General features: G+C 39.4%; 1 protein-coding gene across 4 annotated transcripts in view; it reads left to right on the top strand.

Annotated features, from left to right (window-relative positions):
• The window catches only part of LOC125239799 (trypsin-1-like), a 45,683-nt gene extending 32,304 nt beyond the window's left edge, over positions 1 to 13,379 (top strand). For all 4 annotated transcript variants that reach the window (XM_048147494.1, XM_048147493.1, XM_048147495.1 and 1 more), the window contains exons 5-11: positions 3,863 to 3,987; positions 4,790 to 4,938; positions 6,326 to 6,438; positions 8,121 to 8,273; positions 9,690 to 9,816; positions 11,953 to 12,084; positions 13,140 to 13,379. In XM_048147494.1, the coding sequence (XP_048003451.1) occupies positions 3,863 to 3,987; positions 4,790 to 4,938; positions 6,326 to 6,438; positions 8,121 to 8,273; positions 9,690 to 9,816; positions 11,953 to 12,084; positions 13,140 to 13,307 (967 nt within the window). In that variant the 3' untranslated portion in view covers positions 13,308 to 13,379. The remainder of the gene's footprint in view (positions 1 to 3,862; positions 3,988 to 4,789; positions 4,939 to 6,325; positions 6,439 to 8,120; positions 8,274 to 9,689; positions 9,817 to 11,952; positions 12,085 to 13,139) is intronic.
• Positions 13,380 to 24,211: the final 10,832 nt, after the last annotated feature.

A 24,211-nucleotide genomic window follows, 5' to 3' on the forward strand; every position in this document is an offset into this window, starting at 1 on the left:
TAATATTGTTACATAATTGGAAATCAAAAGTATTATTGATTTGTTTGCTCTCTTGTGTAAAATCGGCATTTAGAATAAAGTTAACTTTCAATGCAAAATGATTACTAAGGGAACGATCCAATAATGCAAAGATTTTATCTCTATTCTTTTGTAAAATAGTTTCAGGTGTAAAAGGTTGGTAAACTTTTTCATTAAGTAGTATTCTATAAGTGGCCACCCTATTCTTAAACGCATTCTCAATTAATTGAACATCAATCCATTCTAAGTCAGATCTTATAACATTATTTTTATGAAGATTACTGTTTAAATGATTTTTAAAATATCTTTTAGACACTAACTTTTTACATACAGAACATTCAATTTCAGCATTATTATTTGTACTTACAATGACAGAAGGGGTTGGTTTAGATGACGTTGATGATGTAGGCTCAACAGCTAGGCGACTTTTCTTAACAGATACTTCTTCTTCTGTCTCTAAAACTGTAGCCGACCTTTTCAATCCACCTCCTATTTGAGAAGATCTAAAACAACGAAAACATATACATTTATAAATACTCTGATGCGAGATATAATTAAAAATATTTAAATGTTACTTCATTTATACTAACTCAAATCTTTTCGACACTGCTGACAATAGGCTTGCATCATTAAAACACCGTCAATTACATCTTCAGATACAGTTTTCTTCTTGGAATCGTTGATATAATGACCACTACATGGTGTAAAGTATGGTTTAATATCAAAATCTTCCACTAATGTAGAAGGTAACTTATTTTCTGTGTACCAGAGCCTTATACTGTTATGGAAACATTTTAAAATAAATTCTTTACTTAATTGTGCAATCTTGTCACGAGGTAAAGTGGGACCAATATGATAGTAAGTAAAAACCATTTTGGAAATGAACGTCACAAATAAGTATTACAATTATTGAAGCACGGTGGTAAAACACTGAATGATAACAATCTCAGATACCCCGTTTATATATGTGGGCTCTCCCACCTCACCATCAACGTAACAATAAGATCAAGTATCGCCTCGTTAAAAAACTATCCTATTGTTCAGCAGGTAATGGAATAATCGCTACAAGTAGAAACAAGATCCGGTCATAACAAGTTAAAACTCAACATGAAGCAGGTATTCGTTAAATGGTTTGAACATGCAGGAACATGAATATTTTAAGTGGAAATAACTTACGTCTCTCCGTGACATTGGCTCACAAGTCGGGCGGCTTCATATAACTCTTCATCTAGTTCGATTACTTCACAGAGTCTTATAAGTTCCGCATCATAAACATCACAGTTCAGAGAATCCATTGTCAAACGAAGCCGCCTCCCCACATTGAGTTTCTGCGTTAAGTAATTCAATAAAGAGTATACATTTTATAAAACAAAGAGGGTTATTACATATTAACAAATGTAGTGGACCGACTTAACACTTTTCGTCATTTTTAATGTGAAACAATGCAAAAGAATATCTTACAAGGAAATTTACTTAAATCATAAAAAGGAAAGATAAGAAATGTGAAACACTTTAACACTATCCTACTGCTATCGTTAAAAATTATATTTATCACTGTTTCTTATTATCTATAAAATATTTTACACATGTGTCCTTAGAAGCTAATTGTTTTGTAATATTATATACAATATTTCGCGTATTGTGTAATTCCAAGTCGTCTTCCAACGCAAAATACTTCAGTCTGACGTCCGCGTGCTTCCAGTGTTCCGTGGATGGGATGTTTTTGATTGTTTGCATATCATATATCTCTATTTTAATTAAGTGAGATGAATACGCCCCATCATCTTGTCCAGATGATAAATTAGCCACGCCTTCTGGCGAACTTTTGCTTACATTCGAAGACCGTTTCAAGGTTTTACACTGCTTTTTAGGTCGTTCAAAGAAGCTGTCAATATTATTTCCAGGACGTTTCTTTGCGAGGGCTTGCTTAACTTTGAAACCAGCTGTACCTTCCTCATCGGTTGAATCACCCTGATTTTCCGGGTAGTAATAGTTCTTGAAAGTATTTTCAGAGAACTGAAACAATGAAAGACAATATTTTAAACACTATTAACAATTCTATTAATTAAATACAAAGAACACTAGACGAAACAATATTATAAAAAGGCAATATGGGTTACAGTAATTTAAAAAGAAAAACATACTCACGTCCATTGTTGGATCTGTCTATAAACACTTCACTTTTGAACGCACACTCCACTTCTCTATATACCACACTAGATACAAGGAGCTCTGGTACAGAAGGCTGCCTCTACAGGAATACTTATTCAGCCTCGACTCTCTTTGGCTTTTATACTCGTAATATGGTAGAGAGCAGGGGAACGTACCATAAATCTTGTTTCAACCAGTTCATCTTATACCTGAACGCAAACAATAAACTTTTTGTCATTTTACAATACAATAAACATCTATAATAAAGCAACTAAGTTGTTACAATAATAAATTCAAGTCACAAGAATTACCGGTGCGTTAGTCTAAAACATGTTTACACCAGTTAATGCTCTTTGTTAAATATGAATAGAAAGTATCATGCCTTGACATGTTCGTCGAAGGATCTCTTTACCCAAAACCCGAATTATTCAAATAAACGGAAACAATAAATATATATTATCTTTAAAAATACACAAAAGACATTTTTATTCACATAGAATTAGCCTTAAACATGTTTTAACCGGTTCTCAGTTTCTCACGTCGTAACAAGTTTATTGAAAGTATGCATTCTCTTAAACAATACACAAGTCATAAAAAATAATAATAGACATAGGTAAGTAAATTATTCAAAGAAGGTACAATAAATAAAGCAATTAAGCAAAAACGCAACTTCACAAAATTACCGAGGTTTATTCAGATACAAAACATTGAAATATATGTAAAAAAAAAAAGTTTGATAAGATGGGAAATTAACTTTTATTAAGACGTAATCAAAAAATTGACTTATTAATCATATGTACAAATTTGGTAATACAACAAAGAGATGTATGATAGAAATAGGTATAAGATATCATAAATATTCGAGAAAAAGAAAGATACGCTAGATAGGATCGTTAAGTTTAGGTATTTGGATAAACTTAAATGTAACTCAGAAGTTCTTAAGTTAAAACGTAATTATAATACATTTCATAAATACCTACATTTATAGAAATAAAAGTAAAAATAGGTGAAACTCAGTTAGGTTTCATAAAGGTAAGTCTAGACTACTTAGGTTAACTAAGAGTAAGTTTTAATTAAATTTGGTTAGGTTACGAATGGAAAAGTTAGGTATTTTAATTAGGTTAGGTTAGGTTAGAATCGCAATCCATATGATTACAAAGTTATACTAAAAATTAATTATAAAATACCGATCAGTATGAGACACAAGGAAAAGGTGTGCATGACACTGCCAGGTAGCTGGGTAGGGTAACAATGGTCTAGCGCCGAGTCCAGATCGAACAATAGAAAGGGTCGGTAATCCTTTTGTAACCGTCGTGCACAAGGTGTATTGTGTAAAGAACGTATTCTGTAAATACTAGAAGGAGGCTTCTGAGAGCGTCGGGACCCAGCGCAATGAATCTAAATGGGGGGCTATTACTTTTTTTTTTTTTTTTTTTTTTTTAGGTTGCTTAAGACATGGATGGGCGGTGAGTAGGGTCCTTTTTTTTTTTTTTTTTTTTTTTTTTTTTTTTTTTTTTTTTTTAGGTTTAGCAAGACCATGGATGGGCGGTGGTGGGGTCCTGGGAGCAGGCCCCAGACCCGGGCTGGTAACGGGGGTACCCTACTACTAACGGACGGACAGACATGGCGAAACTATAAGGTTAGTTGACTACAGAACCCTAAAAACTAACTCTAATCTGTTTTTATCATACAGGACAACAACGACAGAGTTCTACGTGCCGGTATACGACTATAGTCCGAACACGCCTATAGTCGCCGCCTGTTCTGATGTCGACCCAGATAGAACTGCGGCGAAAACTGGACGAAAAGCTTGGGATAGTAAGTATACTATTCCTTTAGTTGTACGAATAAGCGAGGTAGACAAGGCTTGGAACCGGTTAATCTTTTACCGGTTAAAAACGGTTTATTTAGATTTTACTCCGAACTTTTTAAAGAACGCGAACGTTATGAGAACTTTATATTACCGAAATAAACCGATTTATTCGACGAGCGGCGAGGCCGGCGAGACGCACCTAAATACCTACGTTCACGCAGCGAGTTTTTTGTTTGGGTAGAACAGTATTACCTATCATACTGCGGAATAAACCGGTTTATTTTGTTCTAAAGCGATTAATCGAACGAAACCTTTATGAAATAGTTCTCCTAAAAACCGGTTTAAAAATAGCGGTTTTTCGTGCGAAAACGAAATTTAAAGGTTTGTCCGCAAGTACATGATAACGGTTTGAAAATTTTACCGGTATCCGAGCCCTTTTTTTTACGGAGTGGAAATGCAGTTACGCACAATGTGTGGGACTCGCCGTTTCTTTCCCCTCCCCTAGCGAGGGGGGGAAACTTGGCCCTACCCACTAAACCCACTCCGGCGTTTCATCCTCTCTGCCCTGCCGGGCGCGATGGGATCGATGTATGTTCATCATGTCATTCACCATGGCGCCCGGTATCCAAGCCCTGAAGGTAGATACGGCGAGGTTCGAGACCCGGCGAAGGCTGCAGGCCGAGCTCCACGTAGGACCGAAGGCCCGGAGCAAGCTTGATGCCGTGGCTTTCGTGGGCGACGGTGGTGCTGTATTGATCTCCACTTCGTCATTCATCAAATTGAAACATTCTTTCTATTTTGTTCCAGAATGCATAGACTACCAACACGAGCTGGTTTACCCCTGCGAGCAAACAGCCCTCTCAGGTAGCATGGGCCGTGCTAACCGCTGCAACCACCATGTGGATGAACTAATCGTTGGAGGCACTAATGCTAAGAGAACTGAGTTCCCTCATATGGTAAACATCTTTCTTTCTATGTAGGGAACAAACCAAATTATTCTATTAAATATTTCAGAAAACTTAAAAAACAAATCAAAAAAATATTTAATAAAATAACTTGGTTTGTTCCCTACATCGATAGATGGCAACACCATCTCTCTCGCTATATCGTAATCCTGCAAAAGGATTCATATAGGAGGTGCAAGCACAAATTGCTCGCCCTTAGAGTTGGTCAAAGGCGCCTAGCCGTCAAAGATAACATACACTAGAGAAATTTCGACGGGTACTTTGGTCGGGGTGGTGTAGCGGTCCAACACATCAGCCGCGTTAGGTGGAGACCCGGGTTCGATTCCCGGCTTCGCCACCAGTGGGCTTGATCACTTTTTCTTTACTGTATGGTACCTATTTCAGTTTATCTTTCTTTCTCTTTCTGTCTATATCTCCCTCTCTGTCAGTATGGGCCGCGCTAACTGCAATCACAATGTGGATGAACTCATCGTTGGAGGCACTAATGCTAAGAGAACTGAGTTCCCTCATATGGTAAACATTATCTTTCTCTTTCTATCTGTATCTATCTCTCTGTCAGTATGGGCCGCGCTAACTGCAATCACAATGTGGATGAACTCATCGTTGGAGACACTAATGCTAAGAGAACTGAGTGCCCTCATATGGTAAACATTATCTTTCTCTTTCTATCTATATCTATCTCTCTGTCAGTACGGGCCGCGCTAACTGCAATCACAATGTGGATGAACTCATCGTTGGAGACACTAAATGCTAAGAGAACTGAGTTCCCTCATATGGTAAACATTACCTTTCTCTTTCTATCCATATCTCCCTCTCTGTCAGTACGAGCCGCGCTAACCACTGTAACCTGTGGGCCATTTTTTTTTTTTCAAAGTTGTCCACCCCACCTTTTATTTGGATTTAGAAATTTTTATGTGATTTCCACTCAGAATCGCGAGCTCTTTCAATTCTTATAGGAGAAAAAAAGTGTCCCAAAGTTTTTTTCCATTCCGTTACCATTTTTTCATACATTTTGTATGGCGGTAACGGAATGGAAGGTTCGAAAAAATGTATGGAAATCTTGGGACTTTTTTTTTCTCCTATCAGGATCGAAAGAGCTCGCGATTCTGAGTATTAATCGCGTAAAAAATACCCATGTTACAAAAAAAGTGGGGTGGACAACTTTGAAAAAAAAATGGCCCAACTACAACGTTGACGAACTCATCGTTCGAAGCACTAACGGCCCAGCTACGACATTGGTCTAAGCGCGACAGCGGTGAGCGGCAGCCATGTGCGAATGAAAAGTCCCATCGTTGTCTCGCTCCAATGTATGGCCGCCGCTCACCGCTATCGCGCTTAGACCAATGTCGTGGCTGAGCCGTAATTCTGTCTTTTTCAGGTGCTGCTTGGCTATGGACAGTCGAATGGCTCAGCGGTGTGGCAGTGCGGCGGTACACTTTTGAGCGACAGGTTCATACTTACAGCAGGACACTGCACTTCAGCCAGAGATCTGTAAGATATTCTTCTTCTTAGCGTTATCCCAGACCTTCGCCACAGATAATAACAGGGTGGCTAGCCGAATGGCATTTCTCCGACGCCAAACGAAAGCGATACGCCGCTGGCTCTGTCGCGCCAATACGCAAGCGCGATAGAGATAGATATCTACTAGCGCTTCGTTTCGTGAGCGTTTCGTGAGCGATTGTGCCATTCGGCTAGCCACCCAGGCGGCCCGTTTTGGCAATTAATCCTAGGATTTGAAGCAGGCACTAACTTTTTTTACGAAAGCGACTTCCATCTGACCTTCCAACCCAGAGGGTAAACTGGATCCTATTGGGATTGGTCCGGTTTCCTGACGATATTTTCCTTTACTGAATCTGTAAGCCACTAAGTAAATAGAATTATTCTACCTTTACTGTACCTAGTACACTTATCTCACATGCGCGTTTTGATAGCGTAGGCGGAGGGGTAGCGGAGCGTCAGCGGAGCGCAACGATAGCGGTGCGCCAGACGAACGCTGGCGTTGCGCCCAGCGGCCGCTGGCGGGAACTAACGAGCGCGGATTACGAGCGGAATGCGCGCGCACCGCTATCATTGCGCTTCGCTAACGCTACGCTATCAAAACGCTTTATGTGTGGCGGAGGCTTTACTGTCTCTGATGATTCTACTAGTACTATTCTATTGAGACGGTAATTTAGTGGAACAAGCTTCAATGGACCCAGCACTATCGTGAAAGGACATAGGACATTTTAATCTTGAACGAAGCAAAGAACTCTACACCGTGTTTCACTTAACACTAAAAACCTGAAAACCGTTTGTTCAGAATCGAGAGTAGAATCGATTGAGCTACATCTTGATGGGGGTAATATTTTTATTTAAATTAGTATTATTAGTTATTTTTTATGTGCCTATTCTATTGTATTCGTAATACAACATTGTGTATATCGCATTGCTAGAGGTTGTATACCTTTTTCAGTATTTGGGGGTATTAATACTGGCTGGTTACTTGGACGATTATTTTTTCCGCTGCAAGTTTGACGTTGTTTGTCAGTTTAATCTTAATGTTTATCATAAGTCATAACAAATTGAGCTCGTACCTAATTACAACCTTGTCATTTTGAATATTGGGTTTAAATTTGCTTACTGCGATTACCTGTCCAATTTGAAGTTTACTGTGACAAAGCTTTAAAGTGTTTTACAGTGACATCTTAGCTGTCTATTGGTAAACCTTATGTCGTTGCAGTAACGTACACAAATAAATAGTTTTATGGTTTATGATGGTAGTTAGCAATTATTTTATTAAGTGTAGAGCTAAAAGTCAAGTAGAGCTGTACAGAAAATTAAAAATTCAATTTTAAAAAAAGTAACCATCAGATTAAAAGATGAATACTCTAGATGAGTTTAAAAAAATAAAAATCAGTTGGGGTGTCTGAGGTTTTGAGTGATACCGGAAACACGTTGTATAGCTGAATCCTGAGCGTAGTGAGGGATTATAATATAATTATGTGCCCATTTCTCAAAGCTGAAAGTTACAAGTTACAAGCGGAAGTCTCTTTTCAACTTGTCATATTAGACAGTGACAACCACTTGTAAATTGTAACTTGTAGCTTCGAGAAATGGACCACAGTGGCTGATGAGCTTAGGGAAAATTATTTTGCAACTATGTGACGGATATGATATTCGAACTTGCGTTCCAGGGGTCCTGTAGCCTACGCCATCACCGGCACTTTGAAGCGGACTGACGACGTGTCTGCCTCTCAAGTGCACAGAATACGACGGATAATTAGGCACCCGCTTTACAAGGCCCCTTCTAAGTACCATGACATCGCTCTGCTAGAAGTTGAGAATCCGTAAGTGTGTCTTAATTTCCATTATAATCACCATTTAAGTTATTGAAGTGAAACTTCTAATGCGACTTCCAACTGACAGCGCGTAACACTCAGTCTTTGTACTTTGCGTGGAATGCCGCTCACTCAGCGCGTAACATTCTGTCTCAATGCGACTCACTCATTCTATTCATTCACTTATTCACTCAGTCGGTGACAAAACAGAATGCCCAGAATGATTTTGAATGGTGGAAGGGTTAGTTTGAATGTGTGTGTTTTATAAAAAGACTAGCTTTTTCTCGCGACTTCGCTCGCGTTAGAAAGAGACAAAAAGTAGCCTATGCCACTCTCCAAGTCTCCATCCCTTCAACTATCTCCACTTAAAAAATCACGTTAATTCGTCACTCCGAAATACGGACAAACAAACAGACACACACACTTTCCCATTTATAATATTAGTATGGATGGACGTAACTAAACGCAAAAACGTGATGGTCACTTGACAAAATGTTTTTGAGGTTATGTTAGGAAGTTTCACTTCTCCCGCGCGGAGGGACTCCAAGCACTGTTTTTTTTTGTTTTACAAGGGGGCAAAGTTGTTGTTTAACCGCACATACATACCTTTATTGATACCCGAGCAAGCGCAAGAAATATTGAAGTTCTGTTTCGAGGCACGAAACATATAATTTTTCACCACACCAACTAAAGGAAAGTAGGTACAGCTTTAAAACCTGAAATTATACCAGATCTATTAATTGAATAAACATTTATGGTTCAAATTAACCATTTACGGCTTATTTACGGTGGCAACGCGCATGTGACACTGTTTGAGTTGCAGGCGTCCATAGGCTACGGTGACCGCTTTGCATCAGGCGGGCCGTATGCTTGTTTGCCACCGACGTAGTATATAAAAAAAATTTACAAGTCTATCAGCTAGGATTGGAAATCAAGTTAAAATTGGTCCAAAATTACTTTGCACTCTTGTGGATGAATTGCAGCTTTTTCATCCATTTTTGGAGAATCAAGAGCGCCTTTACAGTTTGGCCCACTTGCACCAAACATTTAACTCGGGGTTACTGGGCTGTCATCTGTCAAATTCTATATAAAATGGTGGATAACCCTCGGGTTAACCCTCCATTTTCGTTGCTGCAAGAGGCCCTTAGTGTGGTGAAAAAGTCTGTACCTTCCAGTGGCGGCTGGTGAAAATTTCTGCTAGGCAACACCAAAGCAAAAAGAAACCTACCTTAACATTAGGTACTTTACTAGTAATCAATTTTAGGCAAGCCGGTGGGAATCGGCTTGTATGGACCAGCCGCTGCTGGTACCTTCCAACCTGAAGGGTAAATAGGCCTTATTGGAATAAGCCCGGTTTCCTCACGATGCTTTACACTGATAAGGTAAACAATATTCTTTCAACTTAATCAGACTTGATATCCCCAGGATTAAACTGGACTTCACCACGGTACCAGCCTGTCTGGACGTGTTCGGCGGAGACCGTGGTAAAGCTGTGGCCACTGGCTGGGGCGCCACGGCCTGGATGGGGAGCAACGCCGATTATCTGCAGAAGGTAACATCTTATACTTCACCACGGCACCAGCCTGCCCACTGGGTGCATCGAAAGTTCCAGCCATACAGAAGCGATTGATCGTTTACGATCGGTCGTAAATGAGATCAGGCCCCATAGCCGAATGGCATTTCTCCGACGCGAAACGAAGACGAAACGCTGCGAAAGTTAGCCTGGCTCTGTCGCGCCAATACGCAAGAGCAATAGAGATATCTCACTTAATGGTCTCACCGGAAGACCAGCGCTGGAAGTCGCCAGCAATATGCTGAGGTGAGGCCATTTCGTGGCACTTTATTATTATTCTATGTCAGTGTACACTAAGAGAAAATACAACCAGTTTTCATGTTCGTTCAACAAGTTTTTTGGTTAAAATAGCGCCTACGTGCTCTTTGGTTCAAACAAGAAGCTACTTGTCATTTGAATCGGCAATATATTTGAATCAACAAGTCGATTTTATAAAAACAACCTGACACATATTGTTTTAAACATACGTTTGGCTGATTCAAACGGATAAACCGCAACAACTCGAACTTGTTAAATTCACAATGCAAATTTCTCTCAGTGTAAAATTGTTTATTATCTGTGTGCTTTCGAAAAAAAAAATTCTATTATATGCTATTCTATTAGATAGATATCTAAATACTAGCGTTTCATTTCGTGAGCGTTTGTGCCATTCGGCTACGCACCCAGTAGATACTCGAATGAAAAGGAATAATAAAGTCTGTAGGTAAGTAAGTATGAGATAAAAATAGAATCGTTGGAGGGAAGGGCTGGGGCAACACACTTTCGATCCATCATTGCGATATTCATGCTTGCACGGGATTTTGTTGTGAATTGCGATATCGTACGCGATCAAGTAAATCGTTAACGATATTGACATACACTGTCGATCGGTCGTTTCGATTAATCTGTTGCGACGGATGGTACAGATATACACTACCTTGAATGGGGGCTTAATACTTCACGACGGTACCAGCCTGTCTAACCGTGTTCGGTGGAGACCGTTCTAAAGCCGTGGCCACTGGGTGCCACAGTGTGGATGGGAAGCAACGCTGACTATCTGCAGAAGGTAACATCCTATACTTCACCACGGTAGCCTGACGTGTTCGGTGGAGACCGTTCTAAGACCGTGGCCACTGGACGCCACAGTATGGATGGGAAGCAACGCTGACTATCTGCAGAAGGTAATATCTTATACTTCACCACGGTAGCCTGACTTGTTCGGTGGAGACCGTTCTAAGGCCGTGTTCACTGGGTGGGGTACCACAGTGTGGATGAGAAGTAACGCTGATTATCTGCAGAAGGTAACATCTTATACTTCACCACGACAGCCTGACGTGTTCGGTGGAGACCGTTCTAAAGCCGTGGCCACTGGGTGCCACAGTGTGGATGGGAAGCAACGCTGACTATCTGCAAAAGGTAATACATGTCGCTAGAAAGGGATATATAATCAGCGCTCTTGTCAAACCGTTCTAGATCTAAGAGTTTTTGAATGATTCACGGTTATTTTCATTAGACTTATATTGACCGGGATATAGACCGTGAATACCTTTTTGATTTTTGTCGAGCTCCCGATATTTCGACGCAGTTGCATGCATCATGATCACGGAAAACTGCGTCGAAATATCGGGAGCTCGACAAAAATCAAAAATCAATCACGGTCTATATCCCGGTCAATATAAGTCTAACGTTCTAGATCTGTTAGTAGTATGCGGTGCCCCATGGCCTGATGTACAACACTAAGGCCCACTTGCACCAAACATTTAACTCGGGGTTAGTGATAGAAGGAAACGATGACTTGGTTATGAAGATGGTTTATTACATGAACGGAGAACGGAAGACACTGATACAATTTAGGATGTTAATAGTAGTAGGATCGAAACAAGAATGAATTCCCAACGCACCAGAACATTCATCTGACTTTTTATTCAAACATTTAAATCATGTTCTAAGTGCGTTTATGTGGTTACCTAACATTTTCTTTGGTTTACAAAGCATGCTAATTTTTCCAACAGTTAGTGGGCTGTCATCTGTCAAATTCCATATAAAATGGTGGGTTAACCCTCGAGTTAACCTTCCATTTTCGTTGATGCAAGTGGCCCTAGAATTTTTCAGAATAAGTAAATTAAACTTTTGCAGGTGACTCTGAACAAGTTCAAAGAGGAAGAGTGTCGAGCCAAGTTCCGACCGAGCCGGAACATTCGGAACGGGTTCGATCCGGAGACACAGGTCTGCTACGGAGACTACGAACAATCGAAGGATACTTGCCAGGTAATATTACACTTGGGGCGTCTCTTCTGTCAATGCCAAAATCGTGCCACAGTAATCTAATAGATGGCGCTTAACGCCTGCTAGTATGCAAGTGCGGATAGTTCTATCAATCCTACAAACACACTTACAGAGCTTCGAAAGTCAGTCGCATATATAGAACTTCTGTCAATCTCTCTCTCTACGGGCTTTGGCCCTAGAGAGTACTCTCTATTGTCATCCATCGCATTCTTTTCCTACACATTCAAATGCTTTTTATGGATAGAAATTAAAAAATCATGAGTTTAGGTATGCTTTACATAGTAGTTAATCTGCTACCGGTCGATAGCTAAACTTTTCAAACTTTTTAAAGACTCAATCAAATCAAATGTGAGTGTGCACGGGAAAACGTCCCACTTTGTCGATTGCTATAAAGTCGCTTTGTCAGTTTATTCATATAAAGATACAAGTAAATCTCGCCTTAATGGTAACCGACAAAGTGGGACGTTTTACTAAACACACTCACAAATTATCTTACGAGATTTTGAAACAAAATTTTAGAAGCTGAAAGAATTCTGAACCATCATCATCCTCCTCCTTGCATTAATTATCCCAGCATTAGCCATGTCCCAAGCTTTGCTATACCAAGATTTGGTGTAGGCACCAGTTTTACGAAAGCGACTGCCATCTGACCTTCTAACCCGAAGGCCTTATTGGGATTACTTAGCCGGGTTTCCTCACGAATCTCACTATGTTTTCCTTCACTGAAAAGCGACTGGCAAGTATCAAATGAAATTTCGCACATAAGTTCCGAAAAATTCATTGGTACGAGCCGGGGTTCGGACTAAAGAATTCTGACTAAAGTACACTTTAGTCACATAAATTGAATAATTTTTAGAGACTATTAAGCTAACACGGTTGCAAAATCACAAAAAAAAATTACTTCACTCAGTCTAATCAACGAAACGTTGATAAAACAAGCATTTTATTTTCAGTATTCTGAATTAGTTTTTCAAGTTGGTATTGATACATTTTATTTTATTATTTAAAACAGTGTTTATAATGTTTTTTTTTGTCAGGGAGACAGCGGCGGCCCCCTCACCATACAAAACCGTCAGGTCCATTGCATGTACACCGTGGTAGGAGTAACGTCCTTCGGTAAAGGCTGTGGCACCGTCGGGGACCCGGGGATCTATACTAAAGTATCTCACTATGTCGATTGGATTGAGAGCATAGTGTTTGCTTGATAAATATGTAATTTAAATGTAAGACTCAATTTGTAATTTGTAATAAAAAAAAATCATGCATTTTTACTTCGAGTTTTTGTGTTTGTTTATAAACACATCTTGTAACAGCTGTAACTAAAATATTTTAGAGGAGAAAAAGGTTAAAATACTTTCGATAAAAAATATTCCTATCATGAGAACTAGAGAAAGTTGTAAGTCTGTATGACTTGGCGGGAGCACTACCGTGCCTCTAAGTTTGTCACCAATCTGTTTTAGTCGCATTGAAAACCATCACTTATTAGTTACTGCCGAAGTAAAATGTGTAATCACAGTGCATAGACTGCCATCTCTTGACACAGGCTTAGAACTTTTGAACCTCAATTTTGACAATTCGGCCCATATTCTTAGCTTCATATGTGTTAAAATGTCAAATATTAATATTAGCGCCATCTAGCTCAGCGTACCCCAAAGGTGTAATGCCGTCTAGGCCACCGTACCTTTTTCTGTATGGTACTGAGGTACGTTTTTTTCTTAGACTTTATCTGTCTATACGGAGTTATATGTCTTACCACGATATTTAAAAAAGTAACTTGGCGGCAGACTAACATACCGTGGCTATACATATTACTTTTTAAAAAATAAAAAAAATAAAAAATAAAATAAAAAATCATTTATTTCAGAAGACAGGTTCCATAATATGGTTAGTAGCTCTAAAACTTAATAACTATGTTAGACTAATTTAGTACAAATAAAATAAAATATTAACACAACACAAACAATAAACAATAAAACAATACTTTCACGGATCCCTCACGTGCAGATCCACGAACCGGCCAAGGACGGGCGAGTCCAGCCTGTCTGCTATCATCCGCAGGATGCTGTTGCCGCTCTCTCGCACACGTCTTATTACGGACGCCGACTTTTTGCGCATTATCGCATAAAAATCATCGACAGCGGCGTCCGCAAACATGCCCGACGCGCTACAATGGCGAGGGAGCCTCAACAATGCCCTGAATGCATTATTATACTGCACTCTAAGTGCACTGTACGCCCGCTGCGTAAAACCGACCCATAGACCACACGAGTAGAAGCTTTGGCAATAGGCTCTAAAAAGAGTAAGCTTTACAGGAACACTACAACGAGTAAATCTATGGGCCAGCATATTGCCACGAACGGACAGTGACCTTCGCTCACGTTCTATATCCCTGTCATCTTTAAGGTCCTCGGTTAGTACATGGCCCAGATATTTAAATTCTGATACCCTCTTTAGAGGCATATTGTTTAGAAGAAGTGGTGGAATGTACAGGGGCAACTTGTTTTTACCTTTGAAAATCATGAACTCACTTTTTTGACATTATACCTTAAGCCATGTGTAACCGCATACCTTTCACATATTTTTATTAGTTGTTGCAATCCATAGAACGACGGACTCAGCAGCACCATATCGTCCGCATAGCTTATATTATTAACACTTATATTATCTAGCCGGCAACCGATATATGTGCTACTCAGCTCGCCAATCAGCTGATCAATATACAAGTTAAATAATCTTGGAGATGTCAAACCGCCCTGTCTGACCCCACAGCTGAGTGAAAACTCGTCAGAATAGACATTTGCCCACCTAACCTTGTTTTTTTGATTACTGTACCAATATGAAAAGAGACTGACCACCTCAGGTGCTACGCCCGTAGCCCCCAACTTGTCCCAAAGCAGATCGTAGGACACAAGATCAAATGCTTTGGACAAGTCTAGGAAGCATGCGTATATTGGCGATTTTCTCTTGATATAGTAATCAACAGTATGCTTCAGTGTTAGAATGGCACTCTCAGTACCTAAACCTTCCTGAAATCCAAACTGTGCATCACACAGGTTTATATGTTGACTAAGATGCACATCCAGTATTTTATCTAACACTTTCGCAACAACTGTAGCAAGCGAGATGGGGCGATAGTTCGCTTTATCTGAAATGTCCCCTGTCGAGTCTTTTATCAGCGGTATCACAACAGTTTTCATAAGGTCGCAAGGTAAGTATGAGTGGCGTAAACAAAAGGTGAAAAACATAGCCAATACTCTATTCAAATGCGGACCTGCGTGTTGCAGATGTTCTATACTTAGCCCATCATGTCCAGGAGACTTACCCCTTTTCATGCCCTTAATAGCGCTACCCACCATGGTAGGAGTTATTTCAAAGACAGGAGTCATTGTAGTGTCTACTGGATTAAACATAGCACATGAATTTAGGGGTGAGTCTACTTTAAAACACTGCCCAAACATATTAGCAATATTTACAGGATCAGAAATACCTTCAACATTAACCGGCAAAGATATCTTACCATTTAACTTTTTTGTGCTTTTCCAAAACTTACTGAACTGCTTAGACGCATGCTGCGAGGCAAGAATATCCATGTCAATTTGTTCCTGATTGGCTTGACAAAACTTAAGTCTAGATTTAAAAATTCTTCTACTATGGCACATAGCCTCATAAATGGGGCCGCTCCTAGGTTTATTATGTAAGATATATGTGCGAAAATCTAATCTAGCCTGCTTATGCGCAGCCGACACATGCCTATTCCAGCCCCGCAGACACCTGTTTCTATTCACTCCACTTACAGGTTTCTTAGTACATGCCTCAATAGATGCCTGTCTTAGACAATTAATAATATTTTTGTAATATATTTCTATATTATTCTTATGTGAGTCATTTTTACAAAATTTATCGGCACACAATTGAAACTCAGATGGAAAATCTATTAATTTTAGTTTATTATTACATATACTTGTATAAGTTTCTATTTCCGCGGGGCTTCTTTGTCCCCAAATAACCCCATTATTACAACTGTCAGTGCTTATCTGTATTTTACTTTTAATATGACCCAAATCACACTCAACTCTCAATGGGAAATGGTCCGACCAATATACGTCATACAATATTTCAATATTTTTAATAGTCTTACAGGCTGATTTACTCACTATACAGTGGTCGAGCCATCTCTCACAGCCGTGCGCTTCGCTTACATAAGTATAAGTATCGGACGAGATACCTAATTTCATAAGGTCTGCACAGACCCATTCATTTTCACTACAAAAATTGAGTAGCTCCACTCCGAAGGGCGCTGTGGGATGCGCATTTAAGTCACCCAGTATATACACAGATTCAATACCACTGTCCTGTACTAACGCATACAATTCGCCCAAACATTGTGTAAACAAAGGCAAGTTGTCCCACTGGTCTGTAGGCATATACACACACATTATTAAGATTTCACTCAGACCCGCCGTTACCGCTCTTATCGCACAGATTCGATCACTACAGCACTTAATCACTGATACGTTCCGGAGTACACTACTACGCCATAGTAACGCCACACCACCATGAGGACGACCGCGAATGATACCCGACGTCATATCTATTGCTGATTTACCCGTATAGTTAAAGTCTGTGTCAATGCTGCCAAGAAACGCTAGGTCATGCGGCATCAGCCAAGTTTCCTGTAGTGCTATCACATCAGCTGTTTTACATAATGACCGCACACAATCTGCACTACGTTTAATGTTTTTACAGTTGTAACTTATAAGTATATTATTATTTTTGGCTTGATTTGTAACTGACAGATCCATAATGATTATAAATGACACGTTAAAAACTAAGTCGCACCTTCTCCCTTAGGGTTCCGTACCAAAAAGGTACAAAAGGAACCCTTATGGTGCCGTTTTGTCCGTCTGTCTGTCGGTCCGTCTGTCACATTCCTAAATATCTCGAGAACTACTTATGCTATCGATTTGAAATTATTAACCTCTACAAATTGAAAGTATTATTTTTATTTTCTCAGAATACAAAAATATTTTGCAAACTAAGAAAGTGTCTATGTCGTTTTCTATGCTAAAGTGTTTTCATTATGTTGACTGAGCAAATTTTTTGCTTAGTTTCATAAATATGTCATTTAAATGTAAGACTCAATTTGTAATTTGCAATAAATTATAATAATCAAAACTAAATACATTTTTACTTTGATCTCTTGTGTTTATTTTTTAAATTCTTCTATGATGATGATGATTGGGAAAGAATCGGCTTTGACTGTAAGTGTTCCGTTTTTAGGGTTCCGTAGTCAACTAGGAACCCTTATAGTTTCGCCATGTCTGTCTGTCCGTCCGTCCGTCCGTCCGCGGATAATCTCAGTAACCGTTAGCACTAGAAAGCTGACATGTGGTACCAATATGTATATCAGACACGCCAACAAAGTGCAAAAATAAAAATTGGAAAAAAATGTTTTATTAGGGTACCCCCCCTACATGTAAAGTGGGGGCTGATATTTTTTTTTCAATCTAACCCCTACGTGTGATATATCTTTGGATAGGTATTTAAAAATAAATAAAGGTTTCTTAAGATCGTTTTTTGATACTATTAATATTTTCGGAAATAATCGCTCCTAAAGGAAAAAAAAATGCGTCCCCCCCCTCTAACTTTTGAACCATATGTTTAAAAAATATGAAAAAAATCACAAATGTAGAACTTTATAAAGACTTTCTAGGAAAATTGTTTTGAACTTGATAGGTTCAGTAATTTTTGAGAAAAATACGGAAAACTACGGAACCCTACACTGAGCGTGGCCCGACACGCTCTTGGCCGGTTTTTATTTTGAGGTATGGACGGACGGTAAAAAGGCCCTAAATGTCTGACATACTGCTCAGTAGTTGGTGATAAAAATCTGATGATAATGATGACTAACACGAGCGTGCAACCTCATTATTATGACCATTAAATAAATTTCAAACTAATGATCCCGTTTAAGAAAATAGCATTTTCCTAGCTTCTGGTGCACTCACCGCAAAAGTGATTAAATTCTAAACCTAACTACTTAGAACTACTTATATAAAAGATTAATTAAAAAAAAAATAGGTTCAAATATTTTGAATAAATCCTCCAAAAAGATGATAGTCATCGTAGGAAGGTGGCATGCTTATCGGTTTTCTACAGGATACATTTTGGGGAGTGTGCGATGGACTTACACAATCTAATCCCCCGTCTCCTTTCTGTCAACGCGGGACTAGGCGCGGACTTGCGTTTCACCCTTACGTCGTTTCTTTACCACTGATTCGCACTAAACGATTTGCATCTAGCTTTATCATGCGAACGGCTAAGGAGTGGAACTCACTTCCTGCATGTCTATTTCCAACCCACTATAATTTGGATCTTTTTAAATCAAGAGTGAATAGACATTTTTTGGGTAAACATGCTTCATCCTAGTCTGCATCGGCACTTTCCATCAGGTGAGATTGTGGTCTTGGTTTACCTGTTCCTCATAAAAAAAAAGTAGTTTTCAACAATTTTGATGAATTATGGAGTTTTTAAAAACGTGCGTGCCAAATTAAACAAAAGGTATATCTTGATCAGCGATCGGTCTTTCGTAGTTGGTAATGAGTAGTGACCCTGTAAGCGGATGGTTCTGAGTTCAAATTCCAGCAAGGGCATTGTATGATGAGATGACGTATTTGTTCCTGTCCTGAGTCATGGATGTTTTCTATGAGTTTAAGTATTGTATATCGGTTTAATCTGTCTATAATATTTATTTTCAGTACAGATGGTGTTTTTTTTACGCACTAGTGCGAGAAGTGGTTCATTATAAATATGTCAGGTCGAAACTTCGGAGGCTCATCTGTACTGAAAAACGTCGTACAATACACGTGCGAAAAGGAAATTCGAACTTCCTTTTTTACGCACTTGTATCGTAATGTACTATTATTGATCAAAACTTACATTTGAAAAACAGTAAGTGGCCTAAAATTATATATTTATACGTAACATCATCCGAAAACCTTAGAAAATAAAACAAACAAAAAACTTCAAACTTCCCGTACACCCCACAAAACTCAGGTTCAAATTTCACCCAAATATTATTTACGATTATTAAATCTGCTGGTAAAATTGGATATAAATATTTCAGGAAACATTTCCCTGTTTGTTTTTAGGTTTTTGTTTTTTAACGCCGAGTGTGGAATTGAAAAACGAGCAAGTGAAAGGATTCTATAGTTGAACCACGAGCGAAGCGAGTGGTTCGAGAATAGAATCCTGAACTTGCGAGTTTTTTAACACACGAGAAGTAAAATACATTTGCACCCAAGTGTAACACAAAACTTTTCCCCTCACTATAGCGAGGAAACTACAACGCAAAAAATGCGTTTATCACTGCTTCCAGTAGTTCCACAGGTGGTAAATCATCTTTATTACTAGATTCACCTACTTTTATCAATTTTAAAGCAGTTAATTTGACTTTATTCAAGGTCAAATTACTTTACCCACTAGTGGATAAAATGCGTTTTTACCCGCTGGTATTAAAGGACAAAACACGTGTTTCCGAGCTAGTGAGGGGAAAATAAAATAAACGCTATTCGTAGAAGTTAGATAATGTTTACAACTATTCCAAATTTCAAACAGATACTCGTCGTTCTTGTGATATTTAGTAGTAGTATGTGACGGTCAGACAGACAGACGGGCAGAGTCGGGTTACTTTCGTACAGTCAGCTGCAGAGAAAAGTAGATCCCCCTGCATACAAATTAGTATGCAAGTGGGTCTACTTTTCTCTGCAGCTGACTGTACCTTTTTTTTTTATACTACGTCGGTGGCAAACAAGCATACGGCCCGCCTGATGAAAAGCGGTCACCGTAACCTATGGACGCCTGCAACTCAAACAGTGTCACATGCGCGTTGCCACCCTATTAGAAACTTGTTCATTCCCTTTTGCTGTGTTAAGTACGCAGCAAAAAGGAGTGAACAAGTTCTAAGGAGGGTTCGGGTTGCCGACGACTCAAAGGACAATAGAAGGAACAAGTTAGTTCCGTAAGTCCTCCCGTCATCAGCACACCGCACCCTCTTTGAGCTCTGGCAGCCTTACTCACCGGCAGGAACACAACACTATGAGTAGGGTCTAGTGCTATTTGGCTGCGGTCTTCTGTAAGGCCTTAAACAGGTAAGGCCTTGCGGTCTTATTGGTAAGGAACCCTAAAAGAGAGCCCTTATAGGATCACTCGTGTGTCTATCTGTACGAACGTACGTCACATACCTTTTTTGGATTCCGTTCTTAGACTGAACGTATTAGCCTTCGATTATTTATAGGTTAATACATTTAAGAGAAGCGAATAACAAATAACTTTTCTTATTATAAATTGCTATAAATAAGATAATAAATAATAAATATTGGGGACACCTTACGCCGTGGCTTGCGTGGGCGACGGTCGCGCGATGGTCGCGCGACGGCGATGCGACGCATACGAAATCAAACCTTATCAATATGGAAGTAGACGATGCGATGGCGACAGTCGCGCGACGGTCGCGCGACCGACGCCCACGCAAGACACGGCGTTACACAGATCAACTTAGCCTCAAACTAAGCAAAGCTTGTACTATGGGTGCTAAGCGACGATATACATACTTAAATAGATAAATACATACTTATATACATAGAAAACATCCATGACTCAAGAACAAATATCTGTTCACATCACACAAATAAATGCCCTTACCGGGATTCGAACCCAGGACCGCGGCTCAGCAGGCAGGGTCACTACCGACGGTCGCGCGACCGTCACCGTCGCGTCTCATACTTCCATATCGAAAAGGTTTGATTTCGTATGCGTCGCATCGCCGTCGCGCGACCATCGCGCGACCGTCGCCCACGCAAGCCACGGCGTGAGCCAGACTGGTCGTCAAAAGATAAATATAGTTTCCTATCAACACCGTGACAGGTACTTAAAAATACCAATAACATTCATAATAATACTCAGGTGTAAAGTGCCCCATAATTTCAAGCTGACTGACCATAACCAACTACGATATTCCGCGTAGCGTGAACGATTGACTTCTTGTCTACGCGTTCTTGTTACCTGTGTGCGTAGCCAAATACACAAACGCTCACAATAATATCTCTTTTATAGCTATCTATCTCTATCGCTCTTGAGCATCTTTTTTCTGCAATTTTTTTTTTTTTTTTTTTTTTTTTTTTTTTTTTTTTTAGGGAATTTTAGGTCAATTGTACTCAGAATCACGAGTACTTTCAATCTCACTGGGAGACAAAAAGTGTCCCAAAATTTCCATACACTTTTGTTACTTTCCTCTTTTGTTACCCCACATAACATGTACGGAAAATGGTAACAAAATAAGAAAAAAAACGTATAGTACAATTTTTTTTACTACTACGATTGAAAAAGCTAGTGATTCTGAGTAGAAATAGCACAAATTTTCAAAAAAATATCATATTTCCTAAAAGTGGCAAAAAAAAAAGAAATGCTCTCTTGCGCATTGGCGCGTCACAGCCAGATTACATTTCTGCGGCGTTTCGGTGGGGTTTGGCATCACAGAAATGCCATTCGGCTACAAGGCCTGGCCCCGTAGCCGAATGGCATTTCTCCGACGCCAAACGAAAGCGATACGCCGCTGGCTCTGTCGCGCCAATACGCAAGCGCGATAGAGATAGATATCTACTAGCGCTTCGTTTCGTGAGCGTTTCGTGAGCGATTGTGCCATTCGGCTAGCCACCCTGAGCTACGATAGTACTCTTTATTATAATGTGCTTCGGTTATGCCGCCTGGTACAAACAATAACACATTAATTTTAGTAGTTGCACACACTTAACACCATTGCGTTTCTCGTTGCGTTTAACGCTGACGTTATAATAGTTATTTGTTATACAAGGGTGCAAAGTTGTATTTTAACACCGAGTGTGGAATTGAACTTGCGAGTTTTTTAACACTCGTGAAGTAAAATACATTTGCACCCGTGTATAACACAAAACTTTTCCCCTCACTATAGCGAGGAAATTACAACACAATAAACGCGTTTATCACTGCTTCCAGTAATTCCACAGGTGGTAAATCATCTTCATCATTAAATAGTCTAAATACATCCACTTTTATCAGTTTTAAAGCAGAAAATTTTACTATATTCAAGGTCAAATTACTATATCCACTAGTGGATAAAATGCGTTTTTACACGCTGGTATTAAAGGACAAAACACGTGTTTCCGAGCTAGTGAGGTAAGGGGAAATAGTTATTAGTTTTACAAGGGGGCAAAGTTGTTGTTTAACCGCACGTGCCAATCTGCCAATATTGATACCTGAGCAAGCGAAAGATTCCAATATTGAACCGCGAGCGTAGCGAGTGGTTCAAAAAGTGGAATCTTGAGCGTTGCGATGGTTTCGAGGCACGAGGTTAAACAAACTTTGCCATCGAGTAAAACACAAGGTTTTTCACCACAGCGATACGAACAAAATACTAACTATAAAACATCAAAATAAATCAAATCCATCAATTTATTCAATATTTACGATTCAAAATCATCATTTATAGGTAAAATCTAGCAGCCAGATTAAGACATCGAGTTAAAATTTGTATGAAATTACTTTGCCCCCTTGTGGATAAAATGCAATTTTGCTATCTGTTTTCAAATAGCAAAGAAAGCCTTTACCAGTTGGTGTGGTGAAAACTTTTATTTTATATCCCTGTAAGGGTCAATAGACTTGTATTTTTATTACTTTGCAGCCACTCGGTAAACATCCCTTCTTAAATACATAACGACCCACTTTTTAAATATAGGAATATTCGGAAAACTCTTCTTTAGTTAAACCAGTTGCTAGTAAATATACAAGAGTTTCAACCTTCTTACAAAACTTCTAGTGTATACGACGGAACTACCAACCTCCGTGCTGCGCGCGCGCTGGCTGCCTGGCCAGCCGGGGTTCGAACCCGCGACCTCCGGATCTAAAGTCGCACGCTCTTACCGCTAGGCCACATTTATTATCGATGTGGAAATAAGTTTGCATCACTAACGAAATTTCATACAATTGAAAACAGCGCCCCCTACCACAATAATGAGTCACACGGAGACATGGTTGTCAGTCTTCACTATTTCTTAGTCTCTGGTTCTCTCTGTTTACCTGCAGAATGTGGGCAGTTATAATTCGTAATCTACATTGGAAGAATAACTAGAGTTTAATGAAACTTGGCACAAAAGTTCACTTGAAAAGTGAATCGTTTCAGTCTTCGCCACGGAGTAAAGAAGATAGTGGAGATGCCAAAAATAACACGTGCAGTCTTGCAAGTAGTAGTCGTAGTAATACACTTTATTGTACAAAGGTAAGAACACACACAGTAAAGAAAAAAAGAACACACACATCATTTGTACAAAGGCGAACTTATCCCATTAAGGGATTTCTTCCAGTTAACCTTAGAGCAGTTAAAGGAGAATTGGAGATGGTAGACGTTCCTAAGCTAAACAAGTCAAATGTTAAAAGTTAGGGTAAAGTCACATCTATCAGAATCGAGCCGCATTTTATGTATGAGAAAATGAAGACGCTTACGCATCGGAAAGAAATCATGCGTACGACTAAAGAGCGATTTCTCATACACAAAATGCGGCTCGATACTGACAGATGTGACGTCACCATTGCGCATAGCTTCTCGGCATAAAACATTTCTTCTACTTTCACAAAAATAGATACATACAATCACGTCTGTATCCCATAAAAGGGTAGGCAGAGCACACGAAACTACAAAAGTTTCAGTGCCACTCTTGGCAAAATAAGGGGTTGAAAGTAAACGAAATTGTAACATTGCAGTGACAGGTTGCCAGCGCTCGCCTACGCTACAATTTAGCCCATGTCCCACAATCTACGACACCCACGGGAAAAAAGGGGGTGGTGAAATTCTTAACCCGTCACCACAAGGGTACACACAAAAATAAAGTCGGCGAAAATTATCACACGTTTAAATTCTTAAAATAATTCAAAAATTGTGTAAATTAACTTTAGCCTAACATCTCTCATAAATCTCCACATGGTGTGACTGTTGAGTAGATTGATTACTTAGCCTGAAATAAATTTTAATGTGGAAAATTTTGTGCCCTGGAAATTGATTGATTGATTTTGATTGATT

Source organism: Leguminivora glycinivorella, chromosome 26 (genome assembly GCF_023078275.1).
Source record: "Leguminivora glycinivorella isolate SPB_JAAS2020 chromosome 26, LegGlyc_1.1, whole genome shotgun sequence".
NCBI lineage: Eukaryota > Metazoa > Arthropoda > Insecta > Lepidoptera > Tortricidae > Leguminivora > Leguminivora glycinivorella.